This window comes from Miniopterus schreibersii, assembly GCF_964146895.1.
Source record: "Miniopterus schreibersii genome assembly, chromosome: 20".
NCBI classification, from domain to species: Eukaryota; Metazoa; Chordata; class Mammalia; order Chiroptera; family Miniopteridae; genus Miniopterus; species Miniopterus schreibersii.
The window spans coordinates 1198245-1224612 of NC_138122.1; the positions used below are offsets into that span (position 1 = coordinate 1198245).

The following is a 26368-nucleotide window of genomic DNA, read 5'->3' on the forward strand; positions in this document are numbered from 1 at the left end:
CCTCCTTCGTCTGAACCAAGGGCTTGTATGCTGCTATAGAAGTCGTCTCTCCTTCAGCCCTGCTCCTTCTGTCTTATCACGACCCACGATCCAAGTCCAGAGCACAGCGAAGCACAAAATGAAATAGAGACCACAGTGGATAGACCTTGGCTGCTCCCACAAACTTGCCAAAATTATTTACCTTGGCTGTGCCTCAGCAGCTCCAACCGCAGAGGTTTTGTGTCCGGTGGTTCAGAGGGTCTGGATCTTCAAGCTGAATTTAGGGTTAATTGAAAGTGTGTCCTCCCACTCCCCGGTGTCTGCCCCTCGGGCCTCCAGCGCTCCTGGCTGCAGGCTGTACCTGCCCACTCGCCGCCGAGGTCAGCGGCTCTGCTAGTGCGCCCTGGGGGATCCCAAGCAAGCCACTGTGCTGGGGCCCTGCGTGTGGCTTTGGCCACTTCAAGTACATTTTGGGGCCCAGAGTGGTTGACACTCTGAGTTTCACGACGGGGGCAGCTTCATCTGGACTCCCGTGTGCCCTCTGTGTTCCCCGAGCTCGTTTTCTCCGGCCACGGCTGTCCGTTGGTGGTGGGGATGCGGCCGGGGGCTGTGGGGGGCGGCGGCGGGCTGTGCACCCGGGAGGGAGGCCGGTCACCGCCGGGACAGCCTCCGCGCGACCCGGGCGGCAGAGGCACCCGCCGCGGGCCGCGGGGGAGCGCGTGCCTTGGTTTCCCGTCCGCCGCAGGGGAGGGGCGGCGTCGCGCGCGGCCGCGGGCAGACACCGTGCGCGGGGGGCGCTGCGGCCTCACACGTGACGGCGCCGCCGAGCGCCGCGCGGGGCACGGAGGCGGCGGGCGCGGCGGGCGCGGGGCGGGGGCGCGGGCGGCCTGGGCCCGTCCGCCTCGCGCTGCGCATTCTCTCCTGGCGGCGGCGCCACCTGCTGAAGCGCTCGCCGAACATGGCGACGCGGAGCAGCAGGAGGGAGCCGCGACTCCCCGTCCTCCTCGCCCTGGTCGCCCTGCTGCCGCCCGGGGCTCTCGGCGCGGGCTGGACGCCGGCGCGGCTGGGCGGCCGCGCGCCCTCGCCCCAGGACCGCGGCTTCCTCGTGGTGCAGGGCGACCCGCGCGAGGCGCCGCTGCGGGCGCGCGGGGACCCCCGGGGGGTGGGCGAGAAGCCGCGCCGGCGGCCACGGAGCGCCGCGCTGCAGCCCGAGCCCATCGAGGTGTACGGACAGGTGAGCGCTCGCACCCCGCCTTCCAGCCGCCCCCGCCCGCAGTTCCTCGCCCCGCATCCATCCTTTGCAGGGCCCCCGCGGTGCAGGCGCCGCCGGAGGCTTCCTTGCAAACCCCCCCCCCCCCCAGCCGGGGCAGCGGAACTGCGCGCGCCCCCCGCCGCCTGTGGGTTTTGGCAAAGGCGTTCCAGGCGACCCTCGGGCGCAGCGCACGTCTCGGGCGAGCGCCGCAGGGCGCAGCCCCATTTTCCGCGGGCGCGGACGGGCCTGCCGGGGCGCGCGGGCGCGGGCCGGGCGCGCGGCTGCGGGACGGCGAGGCCGGGGCTCCGCGCGTTCGCCGCGACCGCCGGCGCCGCGCACACCCGAAAGCTGGCACCGAGGTGTAGCCGCGAGGGTCTGGGCGGTGTCGGCGTCCGACCCACGCCGCCGCCCGTCAGCATAATTCACTTCATTTCGGATGGGAATAGCCCTCATGATTTGAAAGACTGGTAGAATTTGCTGAGCATTGTTCTGGGAGAGATTTCTATCCGGGAAATGGGTTTATTAGGTCGTGAATAACATGAATTTCACTTTTATGGCCAGACTTACTGCTAGAGATTGCACACCGAGTTTGTGTGTTAGTATTAGCATTGGCAAAATCAGTTTGTCCGTGTGATTGTTTCATGAGGCTCCCAAGCCTGAGGTTAATTAAGATGGACATCAGCAAAACTAGAAGCCCGTGGGGGAGAAAAAAGTGGGACCAGTGGAGGCGGTCAACTCCACCATTTCTACAGTCAAAACGTTCCCTTTTAAAATAAAAATGAGTTTTGCTTCTCTTCACTGATTTTTCTTTAGCCATTTCTTCAGGAAATAGAGTTAAACGTTCAGGCCTTGGAGCCAGGAAGAACCTTATAAAGGGTCTTACCCAATGGCGTCATTGAAAATTTTTAAGTTAAATTTATTGTGGTGACATTGGTTAACCCTATGGTGTCATTTTGTTGAAGAAACCAAAGCTGGGGACGGTGAAGTGACTAGCCCAAGGTCACATGGGCAGGGCTGCCTGCTCTTTAACTTTGAGTCTGTACTGTCTCAGTGACCTTTGGGTGACCACACAATTGCCCCGTCTTTATATAATGCTTCTTAAGTACCTCCTTTAACTCGTGCATGTATGTGGCTATAAAGAGGGTAGGGATGGTGGTGAGTGGGTGTGAGCATTTGACTTGCGCCTGTTGTCAGCACCTGGGGCCCGTGTGTGCCTGTGGGCACGTAACTGCTGGTGGGCATGGGCAGCTGGCCCGGCCTGCTCCATCCCCTCTGTTCCCTGGTACAGACCCCTCAGGTTCTTGTTTCCCTCCCCATTCCCATATGAAACTTTCGTGTGTGTGCTGTTGAAGTCAGTAAGGCCCTCGCTCTCAGCAGAGATGCCAGCATCCTGATGGGGTGGAGGAAGAGAGGCCCCCTTGTTCACTGAGTTGTCTCAGTTGGCCCAGCTCTGCTGTGAACTTCAGTCAGCTCTCTGGGGGCATGGAGTTGGGTGGGGTGGGAGACAGTCCCTTCCAGAACCCAGGTCTTCTGCAGCTATAGTTTTGGCTGAGGGAAGAGTTTTCCTGGTTTCAAAAATAGGCACACAGGTGCCATTTCTTCCTTGGGTTTGGTTTGTGAAAGCTCCTTGGGGCAAGTTAAAGATGAGCTGTGTTCTCGTTGGGAGTGACTTTAACTCTCGGCTGTTATATTCCTCAGCCAGCTGGATTGAGTTTGGTTCAGTTGAAGGATGGAGAACCAGCAGTCCAGTAAATAATGAGGAATTCCTACCAAAAGTGAGGACACAGGGGAGCGTTATTTTTTTTCCTCTGAGGCTACCTTCCTATGCCATTGTTCTCTGTAGCCCTGAGGTAATAAAAATGGGATTAATTTGATTTCTTTTTTTATTGATTTCAGAGAGAGGACGGGAAAGGGAGAGAGAGAGAGAAACATCAGTAGTGAGAGAGTCATTGATTGGCTGCCTCCTGCATGGCCCCTACTGGGGATCGAGCCCGAAACCTGGGCATGTGCCCTGACTTCCGGGAGATGAACTTTGACCACCTGGTTCATAGGTTGGTGCTCAACCCCTGAGCCATGCTGGCTCGGCTGTTTGAATCTTTCAGGATTGAGTTAGATAGAAGGAAGCACTTCCTGGTACTGGGCTTTCTGCCATAAGGATTATCTGGTGCAGACCCTTCGGGTTTTGAGCATAGGAATCAGTGACTGAAGGGACTTGACCTGCCTCTGTTGGAGTTCTGGAGAAATTCACATCTATTTGGAATGACCTTTTTAGCAAGAGTGACCTTTTGCCTGTTTCCCTTAGACAGACCTGGTTTATACGTTGTCCCTGCTTGTTATGAGAAGTGCTGCCTTCACTTTTGCGTCAGGATGTGGACTATAGATTATATGGCCGTCCTGTTTCTAGTCCTAAGCCAAGTCCCACTTTGTACTCCCTCCCTTTAACTTTTAAACCTATGGAATTTCACATAGTATTGCTTGAATTGAGTGTGGCTCTGTAAAGAGATGGGGCTGCAGGTGGGGGCAGGGAATATTTCATCCCTGTTTTCAGAAAACTTACAACTTGAGAAGGAGATAAAGCAGTGCAAATAAGGCATGTGACTCTCCCAAACAGGAACAAGTAAACGTGGGTGCTGTGAACCCGTCACAGCTCTACAGTGGGATGCTGGTGGGTTGTTTGATATGGGAGGGCATGGGAGATGGAGTGATAAGGGTCAGTGGCCTCCGATACTCTGCAGCTTCTGACCTACGACCGTGGAGTGTGGTTGAGGATGCCTGGTAGCACAGACTAAGGCTAGAAGCAGAAGCTGCCTGGCCACCAGCTTCCAAGAGAGGAGCAAGGAGGGCTTTTGCAGGGATATCCTGCATCTGAGAAAGAGCCCTGTGTTGTAGCCAGTTCTTTTTCTCTGGCTTCACTAACCTATGGAGTTGAGCCCCTTCTTACAAAGGCCAAGTCCAAAACGGGATTCCATAATTCTTGCCACACGGCGTTTCTGTCTGATTTTGTCAGCTCCATGTCTCTGTGCCACCATGCTTGCTTTCTCCTTTGCCTGAAATGGTCTTGCCCTATTCCATTCTTCATTATTCAGGGACTGCCTCCTAGGGTTCCCAGGCTTTAGAGGGAAGAGCTCTTCTGAGCTCAGGCACAGCATTATCTGCCTTGTGTTATACTTGTTTAACTGTCTCATCTCCTTATTTGCTCCTCAAGGGCATGGATCAAGTCTTTTTCTCTTCTCTGTGTCCTGGCACTTAGGATCCCTTCAGGAATATTTGTGGACCTACTGTTCACATGGGAGAGGATAGGCCTGGAGGGTGGGAAGCACATCTAAGTTCTAGAACAGGTGTTTATAAGGAGGGCCAAGTGGAGACTGAAAGTGAGTTGGCTCACTTGATGGTGAGGGTGGTGGATAGAGGAGCCCCGTTTTCCTTGTGCTATCCTGGGGGTTACTTTGAATGATGAGCTGGGATTCTACTGCATGGTATCCCCTCTTTTAGGGCTCTCATGATATTGTTAATGTATTGTTTTACGAAAAAATCCTTTGGAACGAAGTGCAAAGCCTAACAGGATTTACAGGTTTATTTCCCTTCCCTTCTCTCTTTATAATTCCTGCTTTTTAGAGGTCAGGGAGTATTTAGTGTCCTGATTTGAGACTCAAAATCAAGTGTCTGTTACAGCACAGGGTCCTGGGACAAAGAGCCTCCTTTGGGGGTGGCATTCTGTTTAGCTTTAGATCTCTTTGGAATAGATTCTTGCATGATACACTTGCCTGGGAAAGAATTGGTTGGTTGGTTCTGAAATTAAGATGTTTAACCTGAATGCTTCCAAAAGATGAGAAGGCAAAGCATTTACTGTTTCAAGTTGGCTTCTAAGTGGGTGAAGAGTTGCTTGGCGTGTTGGGTTGGCTCGATAAGGGATGTGACCTTGAAAACTTCCTGGTTCCATTTGGCACCTCTTATTGCATGCAGCTCAGTCTCTGGCTGCTGTTTAGTTCATTCATAGCTTGTCTTGTCTTGGGGGATGTGGAAAGAATGGGAGGAAAGGGGACAGGGATAAGAGTGAGGGAATGGAGAATTAAGGGATAAAATAAAAAGCCATTCTGGAGAACAGTTCCCTAGAGATGTAGAGCCCAGGTTTGGAGAACATCAGAATATCAAGATCATGGATATTGGTTTTAATTTGTGTTCTTTTTGAGGTGTTTTCTTTATAGGATGTGAAATGAAGTTAATGGAATGCTTAATAAAGAGCTCTGATACCTGGGGTCCAGGTCCCAACAGCAGCTAACATCCCGAAGAAAAATGATGGATGTTGTTGGAGCATGTCATTGTCATATTTTGGTTTGTTTCTCCTTAGAGATGACAACCACCTTTGTACTGACATTTCTTGATTCCAGGGTCAGATATAGATGGACCCACCTTTGCACTGTGCACACAGGCACATTCTGATATGAAGAGCTGGTAGTCCAAAAAGTAACCTCTTTCCTTTGCTATATATTCAGTTAGTCTTTTTAAAAAAACATCAGTTTACTTCCTAATTAAATTTTGCTTAGGCACATATTAAAATGAGTTTGCACTTTTGAGCAACTGATACATGAAATGGCTGGATTAACAATACCCAGTTTGGAGTTTAGAATTTAGATGCAGATAATTGACTACAAAAAAATGTATTAAAGCTGAGATATTACATTGCCCTTCCATTTTTTTAAAGATTTAGTTGTAGAAACTGAAGGACAGTGCACTCCTTTTTGGTTTGTTTCTTTGGGATTAGTATTTTTCCTAGTGGCCTGGGCTGCAGGGTTAAGGCATTCTTTTTGTTGGTGAGCACAGAACCATCCTGATGCATTGTCTAGGTACACCAACCATGATATCCATTGGCACATGGCATATTCATCCAGCCTTGCAAATGCAAAAATAAATTTCCCTCAGTTTAAAATGAGCCACAGTTAATTTTAACCCAATTTACTGGTTTATCGAGCTGTGAACCTTGTGCCTTCAAAGAAGTGGCATGGGCAGCCTTCTAGCATTGAGGTGGCCGATGATGCTATAAATCAGAGAAAATAGGATGGGCTGCTGGTAAGGTCAAGATTTGGGTTTCACTCTGTGTTATTGGGAAACCCTCGGGTTTTTTATTGTAACCTGAGGAATGCATTGTGCATTTTGGGGAGTTCTATGAGGACAGGACTTCATAGTGATCACAACTGCAATAGTGAGTTAAAATGCATGACATAATCTGTTGTCTGTGGGTAATTGTTAATAACAGTGTAACATCCATGATCATATCACTGCTACTAGCCAAGAGCTGGAAGACCCACCTTCTTGGCCTCGTGACAGATCTCCCAATATGGTTCTTTGGGTAGATCTCTCTGTGGTGAATATTCTGTATCTGGGCTGTCCAGTGTGTCCACCAGCAACATGTGGCTGCTGAGCACTTGAAATGTGGTTGGTATGACTGAAAATTGAATTTATTTTATTTCATTTAATTTTACTCAATTTAAATTTAAGTTTGAATAGCCACATGCAGCCCTTGTCTAGTGTACTAGAGTGCGTAGCTCTTATAGGTTGTGGGAGGTCGCCCCTTCCCAGTGGTAGACTACCCCTACTTCTCCAAGGAGAGAAGCTGTAGTAACGGGGAAGGCCTGTGTTTGTTTTCACCACAAATGGGAGGGAAACAAGAGTTGAGGGGTGTAGTCTAAACCCCAGATTTTGGTGGCTTCTGACTGCCAAGCTAAGTGGCAGGAGCCAGTGGCCTTTCTCTCCTAGGTAGGAATGCATCAGGGGGCTGTGGATGGCACATGGGTGCAGTGTCCGTCTTAAGGGTAACTGCACAGCTGCTTCCTTCCGTCAGTGACTTGGGCGAAATCTGACCTCTGATGTGGTCTTGCACCAGTGTACCCTTGTAGGTCTTTGCTGAGGTGCTGTGCAGACCCACAGGTCTGTTTCCCAGTGAAAGACGTAAACCACGCTTTAACAGTGGGGCCATCTCCCCACCTCTGCCCTGTGCTTCCTGTGTTCTTGTTGACTTGCCTCCCTGTGGCCGAGCCTGTCTTTCGTCTCTGCAGCCCGAAGGCTGGAGGCTGGCATGAAGACGGCAGCACTGGCCTGCGGTCTTCGTCACTGCAGTAACCCCTCCTGCCTGCCCTGTAAGTTAGCATGCCCTGCTGCGGCTCTTCCTGGGAACATTGGGACCCTTCCTGATGATTTATCTCCAGTCCCTTGAATTAGATTAAAAACACAGCCAAGAATTCTCAGAAAGGCAGGCTGATGCGATTATATCCCATGTCTGAGTGGCAAACAAGAGCAATAAAAAGATGTATGTTTATCAAATGCTGTTTTTTCTGTGTAGGGGCCAGTGTGCTATTTATGATCCCTCTCCATTGTTTTTTAAATGAAGAAAGTAACATTGCTTTTTAGAAAAGAGGCCAGCCTCTGGAATAGAAACCCACTTACCCAAATAACTTGTGGATCAGAGAGGAGAAGATGGCTAGGCTGATTGTTATGTGAAATAAATGTGGGTTTGAGCCAATAAGTGGGTTCTAAACTGGGATTTTCATATATTAGTTGGTACTGAGGTGGGAGCCATTCTACCTTGCTGAGCTGTGGAGCTGAATAGTGTCATGAGGAAATTTTAACCCTTAGGAGACCTCTGTGTCCAGAAAAAAATTGGGAAAAGCTGGGATGATCTCATTGAGCATGGAGGACTGGGGTTAAAAGCAAACTTGGGAGAAAATCTAGTTTAGGGACTGTCACTGGGGAGACTCAGATGGATGCCTATGAGATAAGCCATATATGAGGCAGGGGCCCAAATAGTTAAGGACCTTCTTTCTTTGTTAGCGCAGAGGATCCATGTAAGACAATTCCAATGGGCGTGCCCTTGGGACCCATTGTAAGAAAAATGAGTGCTGGCTGCCCAAGGATCTTGGAAGAGGACCCTGCTGATGGCAGGGCGTGGGGACAGAGTGGAGGTGGGCGAGTGGCCTGTGACATGGGGACTGTTTGGAAGAGTCTTGAAATATTTTAAACCTGTGCTCAATTAATTGGTAACATGAGACTCTGTACCTGTAACTTAGCTCATCTGTATATGTTTAGTTTGCTGAAGTTCTCTCACTGCACCTCTCGTTAACTGGGCATGTGGTTTGCTGAATTTGGCAAGGTGTGCTGCTGGTGGTGATGGGTTGCTGCAGGAATGAGGCCTCGCATCTTTAGAGGAGAATTAACGGGTGGATGTGGAGAGTTGGATGGAGGTGAAAGGGATTGACACAGGGTGGCGGGAGTTAAACTAGGGGTCAAAGCTCAGGGTTGATGTGCCTTCTCTCACAGTCGGCAAAGAAGCCCCTGATAAGGTCAGGTCTGGACGCCTTCAGTGATGGGATGTAATGCTTTACCTTTGAGGCGAGGAAAATGCTGGAAATGAGTGTCACCGCTGCATGGGAGCCTGTGCATTGGAGGTCGGGTTTCTCCAGGTTGTGAGCCCCGCTGTGCAGTGAGGGAAGTTGGCCTGAGGGTGGCCCATGGCCGTGAGCTCTGAGTTTGGCTTGGGCGTGTGGATCTCATCTGCCCACGCTGTCATTGCCCTCAGGTCCAACCCTGCTGATGCTCGGTTAACTTTTTATATGGAGCCATTTTGTGAAGAATGGCTTTTTTTTGGTGTAAAGAATATAACAGTAACAAAAGGAGAAATAGTGTTTTGGCATTTTGAGGTTTATGAAATATTTTTATGTATAACATCACATTGATTCTTATAATAGTCCTATACAGTTGGGAAGGTAAGAATTACTATTACTCTCATTTCACAGATGAGTATCTGGAGGCTCAGGAAGGTGAAATGGTATAGGCAAGGTTATGCAGCTAGTATATCAAAGAGACCAAGATGCAAAGCCAAGTCTTGGCTTTACTGTGGCACGTTTGCATTGTAAATACTCCAGTGCATGCTTTGCTTTCAACCAGGGGTCTGCAGCCTTTCACTGTGAACTCTCTTTTCTCCTTTTAAAACCTGGAGATCTCATTTAATTTCACCCTCTTCTTGGCGTCCCTGGCTACACTAACTTTCTTTTAACCTTTCAAATGTGATGGGTCCTGAGTCCCTCCTTGTTCTTGGCCCTTGCTCTGTCCTTGGTGTGGTCTTGTCCTCAGTGCAGCCACTCTCTGCCCCATGCACAGCTATGCTTCTCCACCCCGAGGTCTGCTGTCTTTCTAGTTCCTAGCTTGGAGTCTGGTATATAGTAAGTGCTCAATAAATACTTATTGAGTGAAGGAGGTGGTGATGTTGCAGAGCCAAAGAGGAGAGTGGGGAAGTAGATGTTCCAGAACTATCCTAAAGAGCTCATAAAAATGGCATTGGGTTCATAGGTGAATCCTCACTTAACATTAGTCCTGGTTCAGGTGCTCAGCAGCCAGTTAACACTGGGGGGTGGGGGCGGGGGCGGGGGCTTGCCATGCTCTCTGCCTGGGCCCTGGGCTTGAGGTAGTTAGTGTGCAGCACCAGTTCTAACTCTTCCTGGGGGCTTAACTTCATCTGCAGGACTGGGAGGATGGTTTAGATGCTCCCTGATGTTCCTCTGACCCTGATATTTACTGCTTTTCTTGCTTACCAGTTGGTAAATGAAGGGGTGGTTATTTCCATGACAAAATTCCTTTCACAGGTTCTTTTTAATAGGGAGCCGTCCTGGAACAGCAAAATGTGCTGTTTGCTAAATGACAAAGTGGGATTCACCTGGAGGAGGTGCACATAGAGGTCCATGGTGAATAAATTCTGCACTAATATTGTAAGTCATTGAGAACAGGATTATCACCTTTGGCTAAAAAAAGAAGGCACATGCATGTATGTGTATGTGTGTGTGTGTGTGTGTGTGTGTGTGTATATATATATATATATATTTTTTTTTTCCCTAAAGAGAGCTCATGATTTTAGTTAAGGAGATTGTAGTGAAATGCCAAGTTTTTTAGCCTAAGGCCACTCTCCCTCATCTGTAAGATGGGCAGCCCAGATTTATCAGTAAGGTAGTGACTAAGTTCTGTGGTGAAGCATCTTGAGCAAATGTGAAAGTCGAATGAGTGAGTGGAGATCTCGTGAGCCAGGGCTCTGTGCATCGAGCTCCCAAACTAGATGTCAGCCCTCCTTCTGAGTGGAGAGTCCAGGGAGGATGGTGAGCTTACTAAATATAGTGAGAACACAATCTGAAAGGGGACTCAGAGGGGTGATTCACATGCCTAGCATTTAGGTCATGCAAACGATGATTGGAGAAAACCTTGTTATTCTTGGACCTCAGGAGTCTGTCTTTGGTTTCCTCGGGTCTGTCTTGTAGTTCAAGGGGTTTAGCAGCTGCCTCTGTCCCCGTGGCTGAAGGACAGGATATTTGTTTTGTACTTCACTGTCTGCAGTGCATTTTAAAGGTGCTTCTTTGTATCTCACTGACAGTGAGGCAGAGAAATGAGCCAGACTGCCGTCCTTGTTCTCCTGGTCCTGTGTTCTGGGAAGAAGCTGTGAGGACTGTAGGCTGAGGTCCCGAGTACATCCTCATCTTTGGGTTTGACCAATTTGAAAGAGGTAATGGCAGAAGAAATGAGTAGAGACACTATGTGACCCGTTCCATTAAGGCTTATTCTCCTGAATAAGCCTCAATGACGATACTGTGGTTTTATTGTAAATTTCTCATTACCAGTCAGATTTGCAACACTAGCTTTCCCCAGAAGGACTGTGTACTTGTGACAGGTAGGAAATGATTAAAGAGGCCCAGTGGGTGCCTGGCACCTGTAGGCCTCATTGCATGTGTGATCAGTGAGTGAGAGCCTGAGCAACCAGAGCCTCACACAAGCACTTGTCCTCCCTCTTATTTGTAACAACCCTGGGTTTGGGGCTGGGGCAGCAGCAGGTTCTTCCCCTCACTCTGAAAAGAAGCAGACCATTCAACCTCTTGGGAATGCCCGGGCATGCTGGTGGGCCCAGAGACAGCCGGATGGAGGTGTGTCAGCATGGGGGTGACTGTTGTGAGCTGGGATGGAGGTGTGTCAGTGTGGGGTGGTGACTTCTGTGAGGCGGTGGTTGGTGCTGTCTCCGAGCCTGAGGCCATCTCTCCACCAGGGGTCAGGGAGAGGCCTGGGATGCTGGGCTCTGCAGGAGCTGCTGACAGCATGGTGAAGGATGGCTTTGACCGGGACCCGCTCCTCAGCCTGCCTTCTCTGAGACTTGTTCTAGCTGCGTATTTTGGTAGTTTGAAGGATCCACATGAGATGAAAGAAGCAAATCTTAAAAGTGGGAGTTCCTGTGTATTGGATCAGCACTTGAGAAGTATAATGTTCTTTAGAGGTCATAAATAGAGCCTTTAAAAAAAAACTGAGTTGAATTTCACATAACATAGCCGTTTTAAAGTGCATAATTCAGTAGCATTTAGTACATTCACAATGTTGGGCAACCACCTTCTCTGTCTAGCTCTAAACCATTTCATCACTCCTTTCCCACTAAGTTACTCCAACCCCCCCACCCCTGGCAGCTACCACTATGCATTCTGTCTCTGTGGAGTTACCTGTTCTGGATATTTCATATAAATGGCATCATGCAATACAGACATTATGTGTCTGACTATTTCAGTAGGATAATGTGTTTAGGTTTCCCAGACTGCTTAGATCAGTAGATCATAGAGTTTTAACAACTACCCTGCATACCCAAAGACCATTGCTCCCCACAACAAGTCGTCTATCCACTGTCATTTAAGTTCCAGGTCTTGCTAGTAGGAAGGGGAATGAACTAGATTCATTGCTCCCCAAATAAACTGCATTAGACACGTGGGGTGTATCTTTGAAAAGTACTGATTCCTGGGCTCTAGTCAGAGGGATTCTGAGTTAGTGGGTCTGATGCGATTCTGTCAGCCATGGACCAGGTGACCCCTGCGGCTTTATTTTGACTCAACCACCCACCTGTGAGCCTAGCAGAGGCCTGAAGCACCTCCCAGATGCTGGTGATTGTTTGTGGTGTGGTTTCTGTGTACAGACTTTCTGTAGTGTGTGATTTTGCTCTGTTTGCCTTCTGAGGGGAGGCCTTGGCCCCTCCCTGCTGCTTTTATAGCTCCAGTGAATCGTGTCTCATTGTCAAGCTCCAGCTATGCCCTGGGACTGGAGATTGCAGAGGGAATGTTGTGCCTACCTTGGGGTTATGGTTATAATTGACTGTGCATCGAGGTTATGTTCCTGGAAAAGCCACCCTCCTACCCCCCCCATTCCCCCCAATCTGTTTCTGGGACCTGAGTGAGCAGTGCTGATGAGTAGGATCTGAAGCCTGCAGCTGCTGAGGGGAAGGTGCAGGAGGAGCGGTTAGAACAAAGTTCCTGGGGATGGAGAAGGAATCAGACAAACCCCAAACCACCCATAAAGTGCAGGGATCTGTCAGAGTTCTACAGGTCGTCTTCATGGCTGCCCCGGGCCTCTGGTTTCCTGGTCACTTTTCATGGAGAGTCAGCTTTCACTTTTTGCTCTTTCCCCTTGGTAGGGGGCCAGGGATGGAGGCAGGGGAGATGGAGGGGTGGAAGGTAGGCCAGAGAACAAAATGCACGTCTTTGCTGGCCTGCCTGCCGGCTCCACTGTCCTTGGTGTCTTCAGGGTGCTTGGATTCCTATGGCCGAGTCTGGGTTTGTGCTCTGGGGAGATGGGCACCTGGGCCACCTTGAGGACTAGCCGTGACGCAGCTGGCTGCAGGTGGCTTACCAGGGACTTGCTCACCACCAGGATGTGCACATGCTGACATCTTGCCAAGTGGAGGAGCTCAGCTGTTTGTGTGAGTTGCCTGGTGCCCCTCGGACAAGCCATTTCTTGCCAGGGATTTTTTTTCTTTCCACTGGGCTGCCCTCTTACAGTCTGCGTTAGGAATAAAAGGGTCATATAATAAAATAAAAAATAATTTTTAAAAGGTATTTCACCAAGCTCACCTTCTAGGTTTCCTTTGCCTTTGGATGCCCTTGGATGTTCTGATGTTTTTGTCCTGCCTCCGCCCCTCCCCCTGTTTTAGAATCAGCTGAAAGGCCTCATGAATCTCATGTCCTCTGAGTAGAAAGACTTCAGTAAGTTCTGTTCAGACCTCTTTCTCACTCTGATCACTGGTGGCTTTGTAACTGGGCGGAGAGTTATTTCGTTGTTACCTGCCAGAGGGACTGTTTTGAGGTTTCCTAAGTTGACTATTGGTGGGCTTTTTTATCCCAAACCCCAGATGAACTTGGGCAATTGCTCTAGGTTCCAAGTCCTTTATTGTATTTATGTTTGCATAACTTCTCTGTTTATTCCCCTCTGGTTCTAAGGGTGAGGATGTTTTTGGAGGGGAGTAGATTCATTGATGCTTCCAGATTATTCCCAGAGGTGAGGGCTGGAAGGAGCAAAGGGGAGGGAAGGCCGGAGTCAGGTGTTAGCGGATGGTGGAGATTCCCTTGGCTATCTTCTCCCTGTGGCATTCTGGGTTAAATAATTGACTTATTTCTTTTTTTAAAATTATGTATTGGTTTTAAGTGTACAGCTTAGTGGTTAGACAGTCATATACTTTACATGGTGTTCCTCTTGATATTTCCAGTATCCACCTGGCACCATTCATGGCTGTCACAATATTGCTGACTGTATTCCCTGTTACTGTTCTGTAGCTGCCACTTTGTGTTTCTAGTCCCTTCGCCTGTTTCATCCAGTCCCCTTCCCTCTGGCAACCACCAGTTCTCTCCTGTACCTATGAGTCTGATTCAATTTTGTTTGTTCATTTATTTATTCTTTAGATTCCACATATACGTGAGATCATATGGTATTTGTCTTTCTCTGACTGACTGACTTCACTTAGCATAATACTCTCTAGGTCCAAATGGTAAGATGCCATTCTTTTTATGGCTAAGTCATATTCCATAGTATGTATGTGCCACAGCTTTTTTACTCACTTGTCTACTGATGGGCACTTGGACTGCTTCCATAGCTTGACTATTATAAATAAGTAACACTGCAGTGAACATAAGAGTGCATATATTCTTTCCAGTCAGTGTTTCGGGTTTATTGGGATAAATCCCCAGAAGTGAAGTCACTGGGTCATAAGGCTACTTATTTCTATTTTTTATTTACATTTCTCTGTTGATGCTTGCCTGGACTTATCTGAGAAGGAACATTTTGGAATTGACATATTGTCCTAAAAAATATTACAGGTCTTTTTTTAAAAAAGGTCTCATTTCAAATATTTTCCAAGAGTTTGGTTCCTGGACCAAATTAGATGCATGTGGGTAAGACCCAAAGCAGAGTAGTGAAGGATTAGCTCGTCACCCTGTCAGCCAAGGCTGTGGCCCAGGTGCTTTTCTCTTCTCCCCTGAGCTATCTGAGAGCTTCTCAAGAAGTGGGCGGGAAAGTCAGATGGGGGGGGGGGGTGAGAAGGGCAAGGAGGAGGAAGGCCCTGGGGGGGGAGGGATGGTTTTCTGTTGCAGACTTTTGATGGGAGACATCTCAGAAGGCAGGTCTGCTGGGGCTGCAGTTTGCATCAGCCCTAGGGCAGGTGGTGGTGGTGCTGGTGGTGGGGTGCAGGGTGCATTGCTCAGAGCCCAGAGGCTGGGTTTCCTTCTGCAGGAGCCTGAGACAGTGAGGTCGAGGAGACCAGTAGAATAGGCTCCTCCCAGGCGTTGCTCAGCAGGAGGGGGAGCCCCTGCTCCTGATTTCAGGGCCTTTGTCCTGATTTTGAATAACATCAGCTCTCAGAAGTTCTGTTAGTGTGGTCATTTCACCCCTGTTCTAAACACGGGGTGAAATGTATGGCTCAGGTGTTCAGTGACCAGCGAAATAGGAAGAACAACAGTCATGTGGTTAGTTTTCCATAAGCAGAAACTATCTAAAAGAACTGTTCTTTATTCTGAGATTGTATGTTTCCTCAGGTTTTGGTGTTAAAATGTCCTTTGTTTTAAAAATGGCGGTGGTTATAGTGGTGGAAGTGATTGTATTGGTCAGGGAGGTTAGGGACGTAACGGGTGAGTCCCAGGAGCTCAGGTGTAAAGACATCTCCCATCTACGAGAACTGGAAAGTGAGTGGCACTGGTTAGCCGAGGCGCTCTCCTCAGGGACATGGGCTCCTTGCTCTCTCGGCTCTGCCCCCCTCTGGGATGCCAGGGTCCCAGCAGCTTTGGGATAGAAAAAAATCCAGGGCTGTGTGGGGGCTGGGACCACTGACACCTGCCCTCACATTCCACCGCTGGAACTCAGCCCCAGGTTCATACCCTGCAGGGCAGCCTGGGCAGGAGTGGGCTGTGTCCTCAGGAAGTAGGAAAACAGTCTGAGAGCAGATGAGTCAGCTCTGATACAGTGGCTGCTCTGTTTTCACCTGGCAAGAAGGAAGTGGCTGTCAGTCTTCTGTGGCCTTCTAATTTATTTCCGTTTGACTGGTTTACAAAATTCAGAAGCATGGGAACTACTGCGAGCAAAAATCCAAAGGTCATTTCTTTGGAGTCCTGGAAATATTTCTTTATTTGGGACACTTCAGAACTACCTGAATAAAACTGCTGTTGAACTGATGGTTTCTCTTGCTCTTCCTTGCTGGGAGCTGAGGATGAGCAGTGTCACCTGAGGCCGGGAGACGCTCATCTGAGCCCAGGTCTGAAGGTGTGCGGTCTCTGGCTTGTGCATTTGTTGAGTGAGGAGGGTGCTTCCGTGTTTGGAGTGCATGTCCCACGTGAGGAGAAGGATGAGAGTAACCAGAGATGCATGTCACAAACCACCGAGAGCCTGAGGCTTTTTGCAATCCTGTTATATTTTAAATGGCAGCGGACTAGCGTTCCTTTTTGGGGGAACTGAGTCTGGTGGAATCTGTGTAGGGGAAAGCAGGCCACTGGGCCCAGAGCTCCAAATTTAAGAGCGTAGTCGTTTCTGAGTGAGACTGGAGGAGCAAGAGCCTTGCTTCAGAGTTTTTACGGCTATCATGCATGAGTCGTGGGTCCTAACTTCTGTGCTGGTTTTATCTCTTTTAGGTTAGTCTGAATGATTCGCACAATCAGATGGTGGTGCACTGGGCCGGAGAGAAGAGCAAGGTGATTGTGGCCTTAGCCCGAGACAGCCTGGCGTTGACGAGGCCCAGGAGCAGTGATGTAAGTATTGGTGTTTCCCTGAGCATTCCTCTGTGCTGCCAACAAGCCCGTTTGTGATTCAACAGGGTTATCATTCCAGAAAAAATACTCGGTAATTGGAGAATGGATGGGATGAATTATATACAGAGAAGAGACTCTAGAAAATAATAAATGCCTCTTATTTGTTGACCCCAGGGTTGTGCAGTCAAGTGCAAACAGATCTGTGTGATGTGTGATTACTTTTGTGAGGTGATCGCGTGTGATCTGAATGGTTGTATCTGCTCAAAAACATGCCGAAGCTCCTTCCTGGGCAGAGCTGCGCCTGGTGCGGTCTCATGGTCCTTCCATGCGCTCATTTCTCCCAACACATCACAATTGGGTGAATTGTTGAAACATATTTGCTAATGTCCTTAGTTTCCACCGTGGGCTCATACAATATGTAACAGTTAGGTGCTTTGAAGACATGAGACCAAGTGTCACATATGTGAGGGCCCGTGAGAGGCCAGGGGTAATGGGCAGGAATGAAACCTTCTCCAAGCTTACGACATTCTTTACCTGTGCAAGGACAATGGTCCCTTTCATTATTCTTGAACTATGTGGCAGAATGTCATTTTGCCACTTTTAAAGAGATCTAGGTTCAGGAAACAGTCACCTGCACCTTAATTCACCTTAACTTGAACATGGTGTTGGTACTTGGTCTCAGTGTCTGAGAGACACTCTGAAGTAGAAAGGATTCTGGAGAACTGGAGAATGAAGGCTTCCGAGCGAGGGCCATTGTCACTGGTCTTGCTCTGGATGCTGAGCAGGAAGCAGGACTCAGGGCCCAGTGTCCTGCTTCCTGGGTTTTGGATAGAAGCTCAGAGATCTGGATTTTTATGTGAAAACTGCTGATTCTTACAAGTTGACAGCTAATGTGTAATTTTTGCATGCAGCATATAAGCCAAGTAAAACACTTGAGGGTCAGAGCTGGCCCTTGGGCCTCTGCTCCAGATCTCCCCTGGTAGGAGGAGGAGCAGCCCCCCCTTGAGTCAGGGTCTGATGTGGGGACAGGGTGAAGCTGTGGACAGCAAAACACTGTGGAGCTTTGCTTACTCTGCACTCTGGCCAGAGAATGCCTCCTGGTGAACTTGCCAGCATTGTCACATCAGCCTAAGGACACAGTTGTCATTCTTGAGTATGGATTTGATTCTGTGAGGTCCCTCTCTGCATCCACTATCTGAGTTGGATATGCTCTGGGGTAGGTGACTGGAGGGAGCCCAGGAGCTGTTTTCTAGTTGAATCGGGGAAACTGCAGACAGGGAGGGAGAAAAGGGGCTGCTATAATGATGCCCAGCTTTGCCCACGGCAGGTGCTGAGCAGTGGTAAGTGGGAAACCACGGGACCTGACAGCCACTTTGGGCGTGGTGGTCTGCAGCAGGGCTAGGCTTGTTTGGGGCAATGGCTTTAACCTGTTTATAAACGGGATCAGGGTTTGAAGCACAGATGGCAGTGTGTGGGTGCCCACTGGCCCTGGGAGAGTCTGTGGCACCTGTGTGTGTCAGCGCATGTGTGGACGCCTGCTCCCTGGGAGAGTCTGTGGCACCTGTGTGTGTCAGCACATGTGTGGACGCCTGCTCCCTGGCAGAGTCTGTGGCACCTGTGTGTGTCAGCACATGTGTGGACGCCTGCTCCCTGGCAGAGTCTGTGGCACCTGTGTGTGTCAGCACAGCCGCTGCCCACTGGCCTCGCCTTTGAGCACAGGAGAGAGACACCATGCGCACTGTGCTGGGAAAACCCCCTCAGAGCTGTTTTTGTTGTTAATCTTCATCCAAGAATATTTTTAAAAAATTTTGTTTTTTGCTCCTTACCTGAGGATTTTTTCCATTGAGTTTTAGAGAGAGTGGAAGGGAAGTAGGAGGGAGAGAGAGAGACATCGATGGGTTGCCTCCCTCGCGCAGCCCAGGTAGGTGCCCTTGCCCGGGAATTGAACCTACAGCTTCAGTCCGCAGACCGGTGCTCTAACCACTGAGCACACTGGCCGGGGCCTGAGGATATTTTCCCATTGATTTTTAGAGAGAGTGGAAGGGAGGAAGGGGTGGTACAGAGAGACAGACAGAGAAACATTGATGTGAGAGAGACACATCGATGGGTTGCCTCCTGCACACTAACCAGGGCCAGGGATTGAGCCTGCAAACCCAGGTACGTGCCCCTGCCCGGGAATTGAACAACTGACCCCTCTGTGCATGGGCTGACACTAACTACTAAGCAACACTGGCCAGGGCTTCCTTAGAATTTTTATGCATTCGCAAATTATTTGCTCAGATAATATTTTTTTGTGAGATAGGTAGAGACCTTAACAGTTGATTTTTTATTTTGCTGGATAAACAGGAGACTAGAGATATTATTAAGTGACTTAGATGAGGTTACTTCAAATGTCTGTGGGAGAGTTGGGGCTAATGAGAATTAAGGCTGAATCACATATTTGGCATTTGAGGATGCAGTGTTGCCAGGGTGACCGTCTTGCTTGGGTTTCAGCACTGGAAGCCCCACATCTGGGATCACCCTCAGTCCTGGATGAGCTGGGATGGATGGTTGGTCACCTTGGTATTGCCAGTCTACCCAAACCCAATTCTTCCTCTGTCCAAATATTTGGGTGTATTTAGGAGGAACCCACTGAACATTTGAAGTAATACACTGTATTGGAATGAAGTATACATAAGATTAAATGGAAAGGAAATTTAATGCTTGGAGATAATAAATGATGATGGCAGAGATTTCCCCCATGTATACAAGCTACATTAAAGAATTGGCAGATGAAACAGATGTTTTAATGTGAAAAGTTAATGCAAAAATATGACTCAGAAGCAGGAGTTGCTGGTGTCAGAGTAGTAACAATCAAATTTTCTTTAAAGAAGACTGGATTGTAAGGCCCCGTCAGAATGGAAAGGACCTATACAAATAAGGAACTGTGATTGTTGGAGAATGGTGAGCTCATGCATATTCAGAATAGAAAAAGGGATGGACCTGGAAGCTGGAATCCGGAAGGTTTGCTATTAAACCAGAAAAAAAAGTGAATGAATAGTGAATGTTCTGATGAACTCCTAGCCCATGTGCTTGCATGGAGAATGGCTCCTGCAGGACCCCTCTTTGTCTGTGACAGGTCTACTAAATAAGCGGAAATGGCAGGTATTAATTTATCTTGACCCTGCCCACCTCTTTGTTTCTGCTCTCTCCTATTTTGCAAAGTACTCCAAATGCAACGTAATTGGCCAAGGAGCTCTCCAGAGATAGTGTTGCCACAAGATCATGGTCCACCTGGGAGGCAGTGGGAGCAGTAGGACTTGGTGCCCCTCAGGATTGGCTGGGATGCAGGCCCAGTACAGTAGATCCTCACTTAATGTTGTTGATAGATTCCCCAACTTTAAGTGAAGGACAATGAAACCAGTTTTACCACAGGCTAATTGATATAAAGGAGAGTTAATTTCCTGGGGCTATAATGAAACAGTGTTGAAGGAAATGACACTTACGAGGACCTGCTATACTTGCTAAGCGAAGACTTGGTAGCCCCTGGGATGTGGTGTCCCGCTGAAATCAGGATGCCTGGGTTTGAATCCTGGCTCTGCCAGTGACTCATGAGCAGTCTCACTTTGGGCCAGATCATGAACCCTCTCTTGGTCTTCTCATTGGTCAGTGAGACCATTCTGTGAAAGACTTTGGATCAGCAACCACAGGTGTTTTCTGGAGCTGGCTGGACATGCTGCCTCTCAGATCTCACCCCAGACTTCCTGCAGCAGAACCTGCATTTTTAATGTGCCCTGCTGGGTGATTTGCAGGCAGTTCCCAGTTTGAGAAGCTCAGGTATAAAAGTACTTGGAATGGTGCCAGATGAGAATTGTTTTCTTCCCTGACCTCTCCCTCCTCCCCTCCTCCCTTTCCCCTCCTCCCCTCCTTGTTATTTGAAGGACTTACCTTTGTAGGTAAGACAGTGATCTAACTGGCAGCTTTTGGCAGTTTAGTGCCTCCTCCCCTTTTCATTTTGCCCTTTGGGGAGTAGTGTCATGCGGAGGTCAGAAAGGACAGGTTTGTGTGGATCCTGGGTCTGGGTGGAAAACAGACCACAGAAGCCCAAGATCATCAAGCACAGGGTGCTTCCCACACCCGCCTGCCGGATCTTGGGGCAGCACGTGAGTCAGCAGCCTCATGCTGCCACAGGGAGAAGACAGAACAGGGTGTCAGTGGGGTGCAGTGGAGCCCCGAGGCCCTCCATCCCAGGGCATTGTCTGAACACTGGCAGAGGCCTTCTCTGGCTCTTCACTGTGGAGGAAGGTGGACAGCTGGCACAGCCCTGAGCTTGGTCTTCCCCTTGAGTTAATCAAATAGAAGTCAGAATTATGAGGATAAGATAAAAATACCGGGTTGGAATTCTTTAACCTAGAGAAAGAAGGAAAGTTGACGAGCAGTTTGAGAGAGTCTTTAGGCACAGGGTGGACCCTCACATACTTGCTCTTTTATTCAGTAAAAGATGCAAAGAGATGTGTTTTGTTTAGAGGTGAGAATTAAGGAAGAGCTCTTTGGTAGTGAGGATTGGTGGACTCCACGGGTGGAATGGCAGCAGTGTGGCCAAGAGTCTCAGAAAGGCTCGGTGCCTTGTGAGAGAGGGAGAGAGAGAAACATCAGTGATGAGAGGGCCATTGATCGGCTGCCTCCTGCATGCCCCCTGCTGGGGTGGAGCCCACAGCCCGGGCCTGTGCCCTGACTGGGAATCGAGCCACAATCTCCTGGATCCCAGGTCGACGCTCAGCCCCTGAGCCACACCTGCCGGGCTAAAGTTGGTCTTTCCTGCTTGCTGTCCAGCACGCCCTGCACAGCCTGGCCTGTAGATTTGGTACATTCTCCTAGAAGGTCAGCTTGCGAGAGTGGAAAGACAACTGGACATGGAATTGGAGGGACCGTCGTAGTTTTAGCACTTATGAGCAGTATGACCTTGGGCTAGCCATTAACTTCTTGAGTCTTAGTTTTTATTATCGCTTAAATTATTCACTCAGTCCCCTACTGGTTCATTTATTTCACTTTTTTATTCATTTTTGGAACACATTCATTTACTCACTCTGTGGTTTATAATAATACTTATTCATTCCAGAAATCTTACTGAGCACCTGCTATGTTCCAGGTACACTGAAGGAGGCAAAGGTGTGAATAACTCACAGAGTTTTTAGAGATGAAGAGATATAATGTAAACAAAACAGTATTGTGTACTGAAAAATGTTACCCTAATGTGAGGAGGTACTTCCTCGTGGGTTGTCAGTTTATGGGGTCTGGGGCTGGAGTGACTGAGACCCCTTTGTGAGAAGCCAGGCCTTTGCTACATGTAACTTCTGACCCTAATATCCATTCTTGGCCAGGAGAATGGAAGGGAGAAAGCACCACTCTGTCTTTTCCCACTCACATTATCTGTGCACTTGCAACCTGCTGAATTTATGAAGCTGCTCTTCTGGTAATTTCTTGCTGCGTGTTTGGGAGTCAGGAACACATGCTGTTTACACATGTGTTTGTAATAGGGCTTCTTCCACTGTGACCGGGTATTGGCAGAGGCCCTCTTTGTGCCCTTGTGGCCTTGGCATCTAGTAAGTATTAATGACTTGTGTGCTCACAGTCCCCTGGCGTGCACCTGTGTAGCTCATGGTTTGCAGGGTTCTGCATAAACACTTTCATGCTGACTTTGTGTCTGAAGGCTGTGTCTTTTATATCTGGCCCTGGCACAGTGCCTGGCTAACGTAAAACCCACAAGACATGCTTGCTATTGAACCTCTGGAGGTGAAGGCAGTATAGTTTCTGGAATTAGTCTAGTGGTGTCTATTTTTCTTGGAATTCACTCGTCATTTTCCTTTAATACCTACCCCAATTCTAACTAGGTGATTATTAATATCATATTCATCTATCAGGCTTGTGTTTAACGCATTGATTACATTCATTACATTTCATGTTGCATAGGTAGTAAGGTCTAGGTATAAAAAATACCGAATAATGTCCATCTACCATCCATTACCTGAGGTGTAAGGGCTTTCAGATTTGTGTCTTGGAGACAGGCAGCCAAGGTTGGAACCCCACAGCGCTACTTACCACCTGTGTACTTTGTCAGGTGACTAATCTCATAAGCCCCTGTGGTCTTCTCTGAAGATGATTTTCACAGTAGCATTTCCCACGTAGGGTTGTGGTGTGAGCTACCTGAGCTCATTTATTTAAATAAGGGACAATGTTCGGCACCTGCTGAGCACTCAGCCCTTAGGTTTTATCACGTGGCTGCTGGACAGCTGGGACTCCGGAAGCAGAGCAAAGTAAGATTTGGCACGAGCATAGGTCCTGCTGCAGCTCTGCACTCAGACCCCGGGAGAACAGGATCAGAGAGCAAGAGTGCAGGGTGAGGCTCTGGTTCCCACATTACGTGCTAACCTCTGGCATGTTTGGTCTCAGCATTCTGTCTTTTCTACCTCTTGGGCTACTCTGGAGGCCCACAGGATTTTTTCTGTCTTCTGGAGTGCTGTGAGAACAGAACTTCCCAGCAGAGGGGTGAGAAATTAGATTACCTTTTGGGGACATTTCAACAAATGGCAAAACAAATTCTCAATTCTTTCCCCTCAGACAACCACATTCTGTCCTCCTCTGGATGCAATTTATTAAACACTTAACTCAGCCTGGAGAGGAGGTTACGTTGTTTCCATTTGTGTGTTTTCCTCTCCAGAGACTTTTCTTTGCCTCCCAAAAGAGGCCTGTGTCTTCTTGGCGGCAGTGGCTGCCCCGCTCCCATGCTTTCTGCCCCCATGTGCTGAGGACAGACAGAGGTGCCCTTTTCTCCTTTGTGGGTTATTTTGTCACATCCAGGGACTATTGGGAGACCATGTTCAGGATCTAGGACAGGATTGAGGCAGGATGTTTGAAAGGGATAGATCTTTCTGCCACATTTCTCACCAACTCTTTTCTTTTTTTCTCCCCTCTTCCGTATTCCAGGTGTATGTGTCTTACGACTATGGAAAATCGTTTCAGAAAATTTCAGAGAAGTTCAACTTCGGTGTGGGAAATGGCAGCGTAGCAGTGATTGCCCAGTTCTACCACAGTCCCGTGGACAACAGGCGGGTGAGGAGACAGCGCCCCACCTGTGGGGACTTCATGGGTTGTGTTTTGGGAGAAGGTTGTGCTCAGGGGGCCTGGGCGATGGACCACTTTGTCATCATTGTATCATGACTGGTGGCTTTTTCTGTTAACCTGGAAGTTTGTGACAGAGCACAGTGCACAGGGTAGAGCTATACATAACCAAGCAGGCCAAGTGCGGGCCAGGCAGGACTTCTAGACAAAATACGGTAGGTGAGAGCACAGAAAATCTGCCAGCTAATAAACTGGGTGACTTACAAGTGGCAAAAGTGTTACCCAGTCCCCAGCCTTCTCTTGCAGTCTAATCAAGGTTTTCCAGAGGAGCTGCTGAGTTCTTCGTGCTCCTGGCACCACCAGTGTGTGAGTACGCGTGGCTGTGAGTGAGTGTGCACCCTTCTCCCTCCAACCTGTGCTGGTGCAGAGGACACCGAGGCGGTAGATGTTGCTGTGTCTCCCAACTGGCTGGCCTGGGGCTTGTTTCTGCAGGAAGACCCCCCACTCCCCACTCCCAGGGTGACTGGGAGGAAGTTACCCTGGGCCCCGAGAGAGGCAGGAAGAGGGCAGAGGTGCAGCAGGCAGCCCTCTGCAGGGTGTTCCTGCCTGGGTGGGAGTATTGGCTCCAGTGGGAGGTGTATTTGCTGCTTTCATCCCCACTCTCAAGATCCCTAGCTCATTTCTAAGGTAGGGTGGCTGCTTCTAAGGATGCTGAAAACTCCGTAGTAGGAAAAGCTTTCCGAGGGAAGGGAACCTGCTTCTCTTTGCTCACCCAGAAAGGGACAAGAGAGGGAGATTCACAGGTATCCCCCAGTGTCGACTCTTCTGGTTGCCTGTGGTCTGTTAGCAGAGGTTATATTAAAAATATTTAGCTACTGGACTGGCACTGATAAATCAGACTGGGAGCTGGGTCCTAAAGGCCACCTTGCTGGGTGGGCATTAACCTTTCAGTTGCTGGATTTGGGGGAGGCTTGGGGAGGAGGCCAGGACACTGGGGCTTTGGGAGCACCACACAAGTTTCAGGGAAGTAGGTACAGAGCAGTTTTTTAAACAACTGAAACAGTCATTGCTGGTACATTGTGGTTAAACGTCAGCCCTGCTTAATCTCAGAGTGGAGTCGCCACTGGGAACACACTGTCCTCTCACCTCACTGAAGGTGACAGTACAGCTCCCCACCCCCTGTGGCCAGACAGGCCTGGCACTTGGGACTCACAGTACCTCTTGTGAGGTGAGGAGCCCTGCCAGGGTCCCACTGCTTGCTGCACCACATCTCCCCGTGAATAGATCTGTGTGCCCCCTGCTTCCCAGGAATCGAATAGCACTTGGATCACTTGTCTGTCAGATGGTACCTGCCTGCTGTTATTTTTTTTTTTAATCCTTACCGAGGATATTTTTTCCATTGCTTTTCAGAAAGAGTGGAAAGGGGGGGGAGAGAGAGAGAGAGAGAAACATCGATGTAAGAGAGACACATAGATTGGTTGCCTCCTGCATGCACCCTGGCTGGGGCAGGAGCCTGCAACTGAGGTATGTCCCTTTGGCTGGAATGGAACCCGGGACCTTCAGTCTGCGGGCCAACACTCTGTCCACTGAGCCACACCGGCTAGGGCTGCTGCCATTATTTCTACACATCCCATAGCTAACCCTTGCTTAGGCTGTGGACTTGACTGCACCTCGCTGTTTCTGTGGAATCCTCCTTCACCTCCACCTGTCCTGTCTGCACTCCCACCAGGGGCACAGGTGTCCATAGCAGGGCTCATCTTTGTCCTTGTCGTGGGCTGTGGTGAGGCTGCTGAGCCTGCATGTCCAAGTAGTCAGAAGTCAGGAAGGATGGTGCTATGGGCTTTTTTTTTTTGGGGGGGGGGGGATTGGTGCAGGGATTAGGTAAGGATTAGGTCTGGAGAAGGGGCAGGGCAGGGCCCATGATGTTGGAGTGAGGGAGAAACCGGCGGTGCTGCGAGGCGAGAGGGAGCAGCCGGCAGCACTGAGAGGCCGGAGGCGCAGCTCCATTTCTCTCAGTTGAGCTGGACGTGCTGGGGAGCTGCTGGGGAGCATGAAGGGGGGCTGTCTTCCTGGAGAACTTAGTGACATGGGACATGGGCCTGGTGCAGGCTGCAGCTTTGTCTGTGGAGTTTCCAGTTCCCCAGATGAGACTGTTCCCCTCCCCAGACTTCTCAGGAAGGAAATGATGACTCTTATTGTGCTGATTAGTTTTGTTACTGTGGCTTCTGTCCCTTGGAAGGCAGTGTGCTCCACCAGACCTACCACTTCCTGAGAAAAGTCGCACAAGGCTGGTGCTGTGTGTCAGCAGCTCACCTGTGTGACGTGAGGTGGGCGGTCACGGAGCAAGATTTGAAATGGTTGAAAGGACCGTTGGCATCTGCTCTGAAAGGTTCCACTGTCACCAACAGGCCATGTGGAAGTTGGGGGAGGGGTGCCTGTGGAGGGGAGGGCGGTGCTGGTTAGGAGCAGCTCTGTGCTGAGGGAGGGGTTGTGTGGCCTGTGAGTGTGTGGGTCTGTTTTTGCGTTAGACTGCATGCCCACTTCCTCCTCCACCTCTGTGCTGCCTCAGGAACCAGGTGCAGTGCCGGCCACCTGGCAGGTCCACCAGCCTCATAGCACAGCCAGGCTGTGTCTAAATTTACTCTTTTAAAAAGGTTACTGAATGTGCAAGTTGGGCATTGCGCCTCACAGTGGGAGAGCTTGCCCTAGGCAAAGGGTCAAGCAGCACCCCCCCCCCCCCCGGGCTCCTACCACCTTGGGGCGCGCTCCTTTGCCACTGCTGCCCACCCTCCTTCCACTGCACTGTGCTTTCTGCACTCAAACGGGAGAGAGCCCCTTATGCTAACGTGGAGATAAATTCCATTGCTTATTTTGCTCTCCGTCCAGAGGTATTTGTACATTCAGAGGAGACAGCTTTAGGCTAATGGATGAAGCTCGTCTGGAATCCTGTGTGTGCACCCGGGGCTGGAGAGAT

General features: G+C 49.5%; 1 protein-coding gene across 1 annotated transcript in view; it reads left to right on the top strand.

Annotated features, from left to right (window-relative positions):
* Positions 1-922: 922 nt before the first annotated feature.
* SORL1 (sortilin related receptor 1) overlaps positions 923-26368 on the top strand; it is a 164247-nt gene continuing 138801 nt past the window's right edge. The window contains exons 1-3 of the mRNA XM_081123526.1: positions 923-1213; positions 16180-16296; positions 23260-23385. Of these exons, the coding sequence (XP_080979652.1) occupies positions 938-1213; positions 16180-16296; positions 23260-23385 (519 nt within the window). The 5' untranslated portion in view covers positions 923-937. The remainder of the gene's footprint in view (positions 1214-16179; positions 16297-23259; positions 23386-26368) is intronic.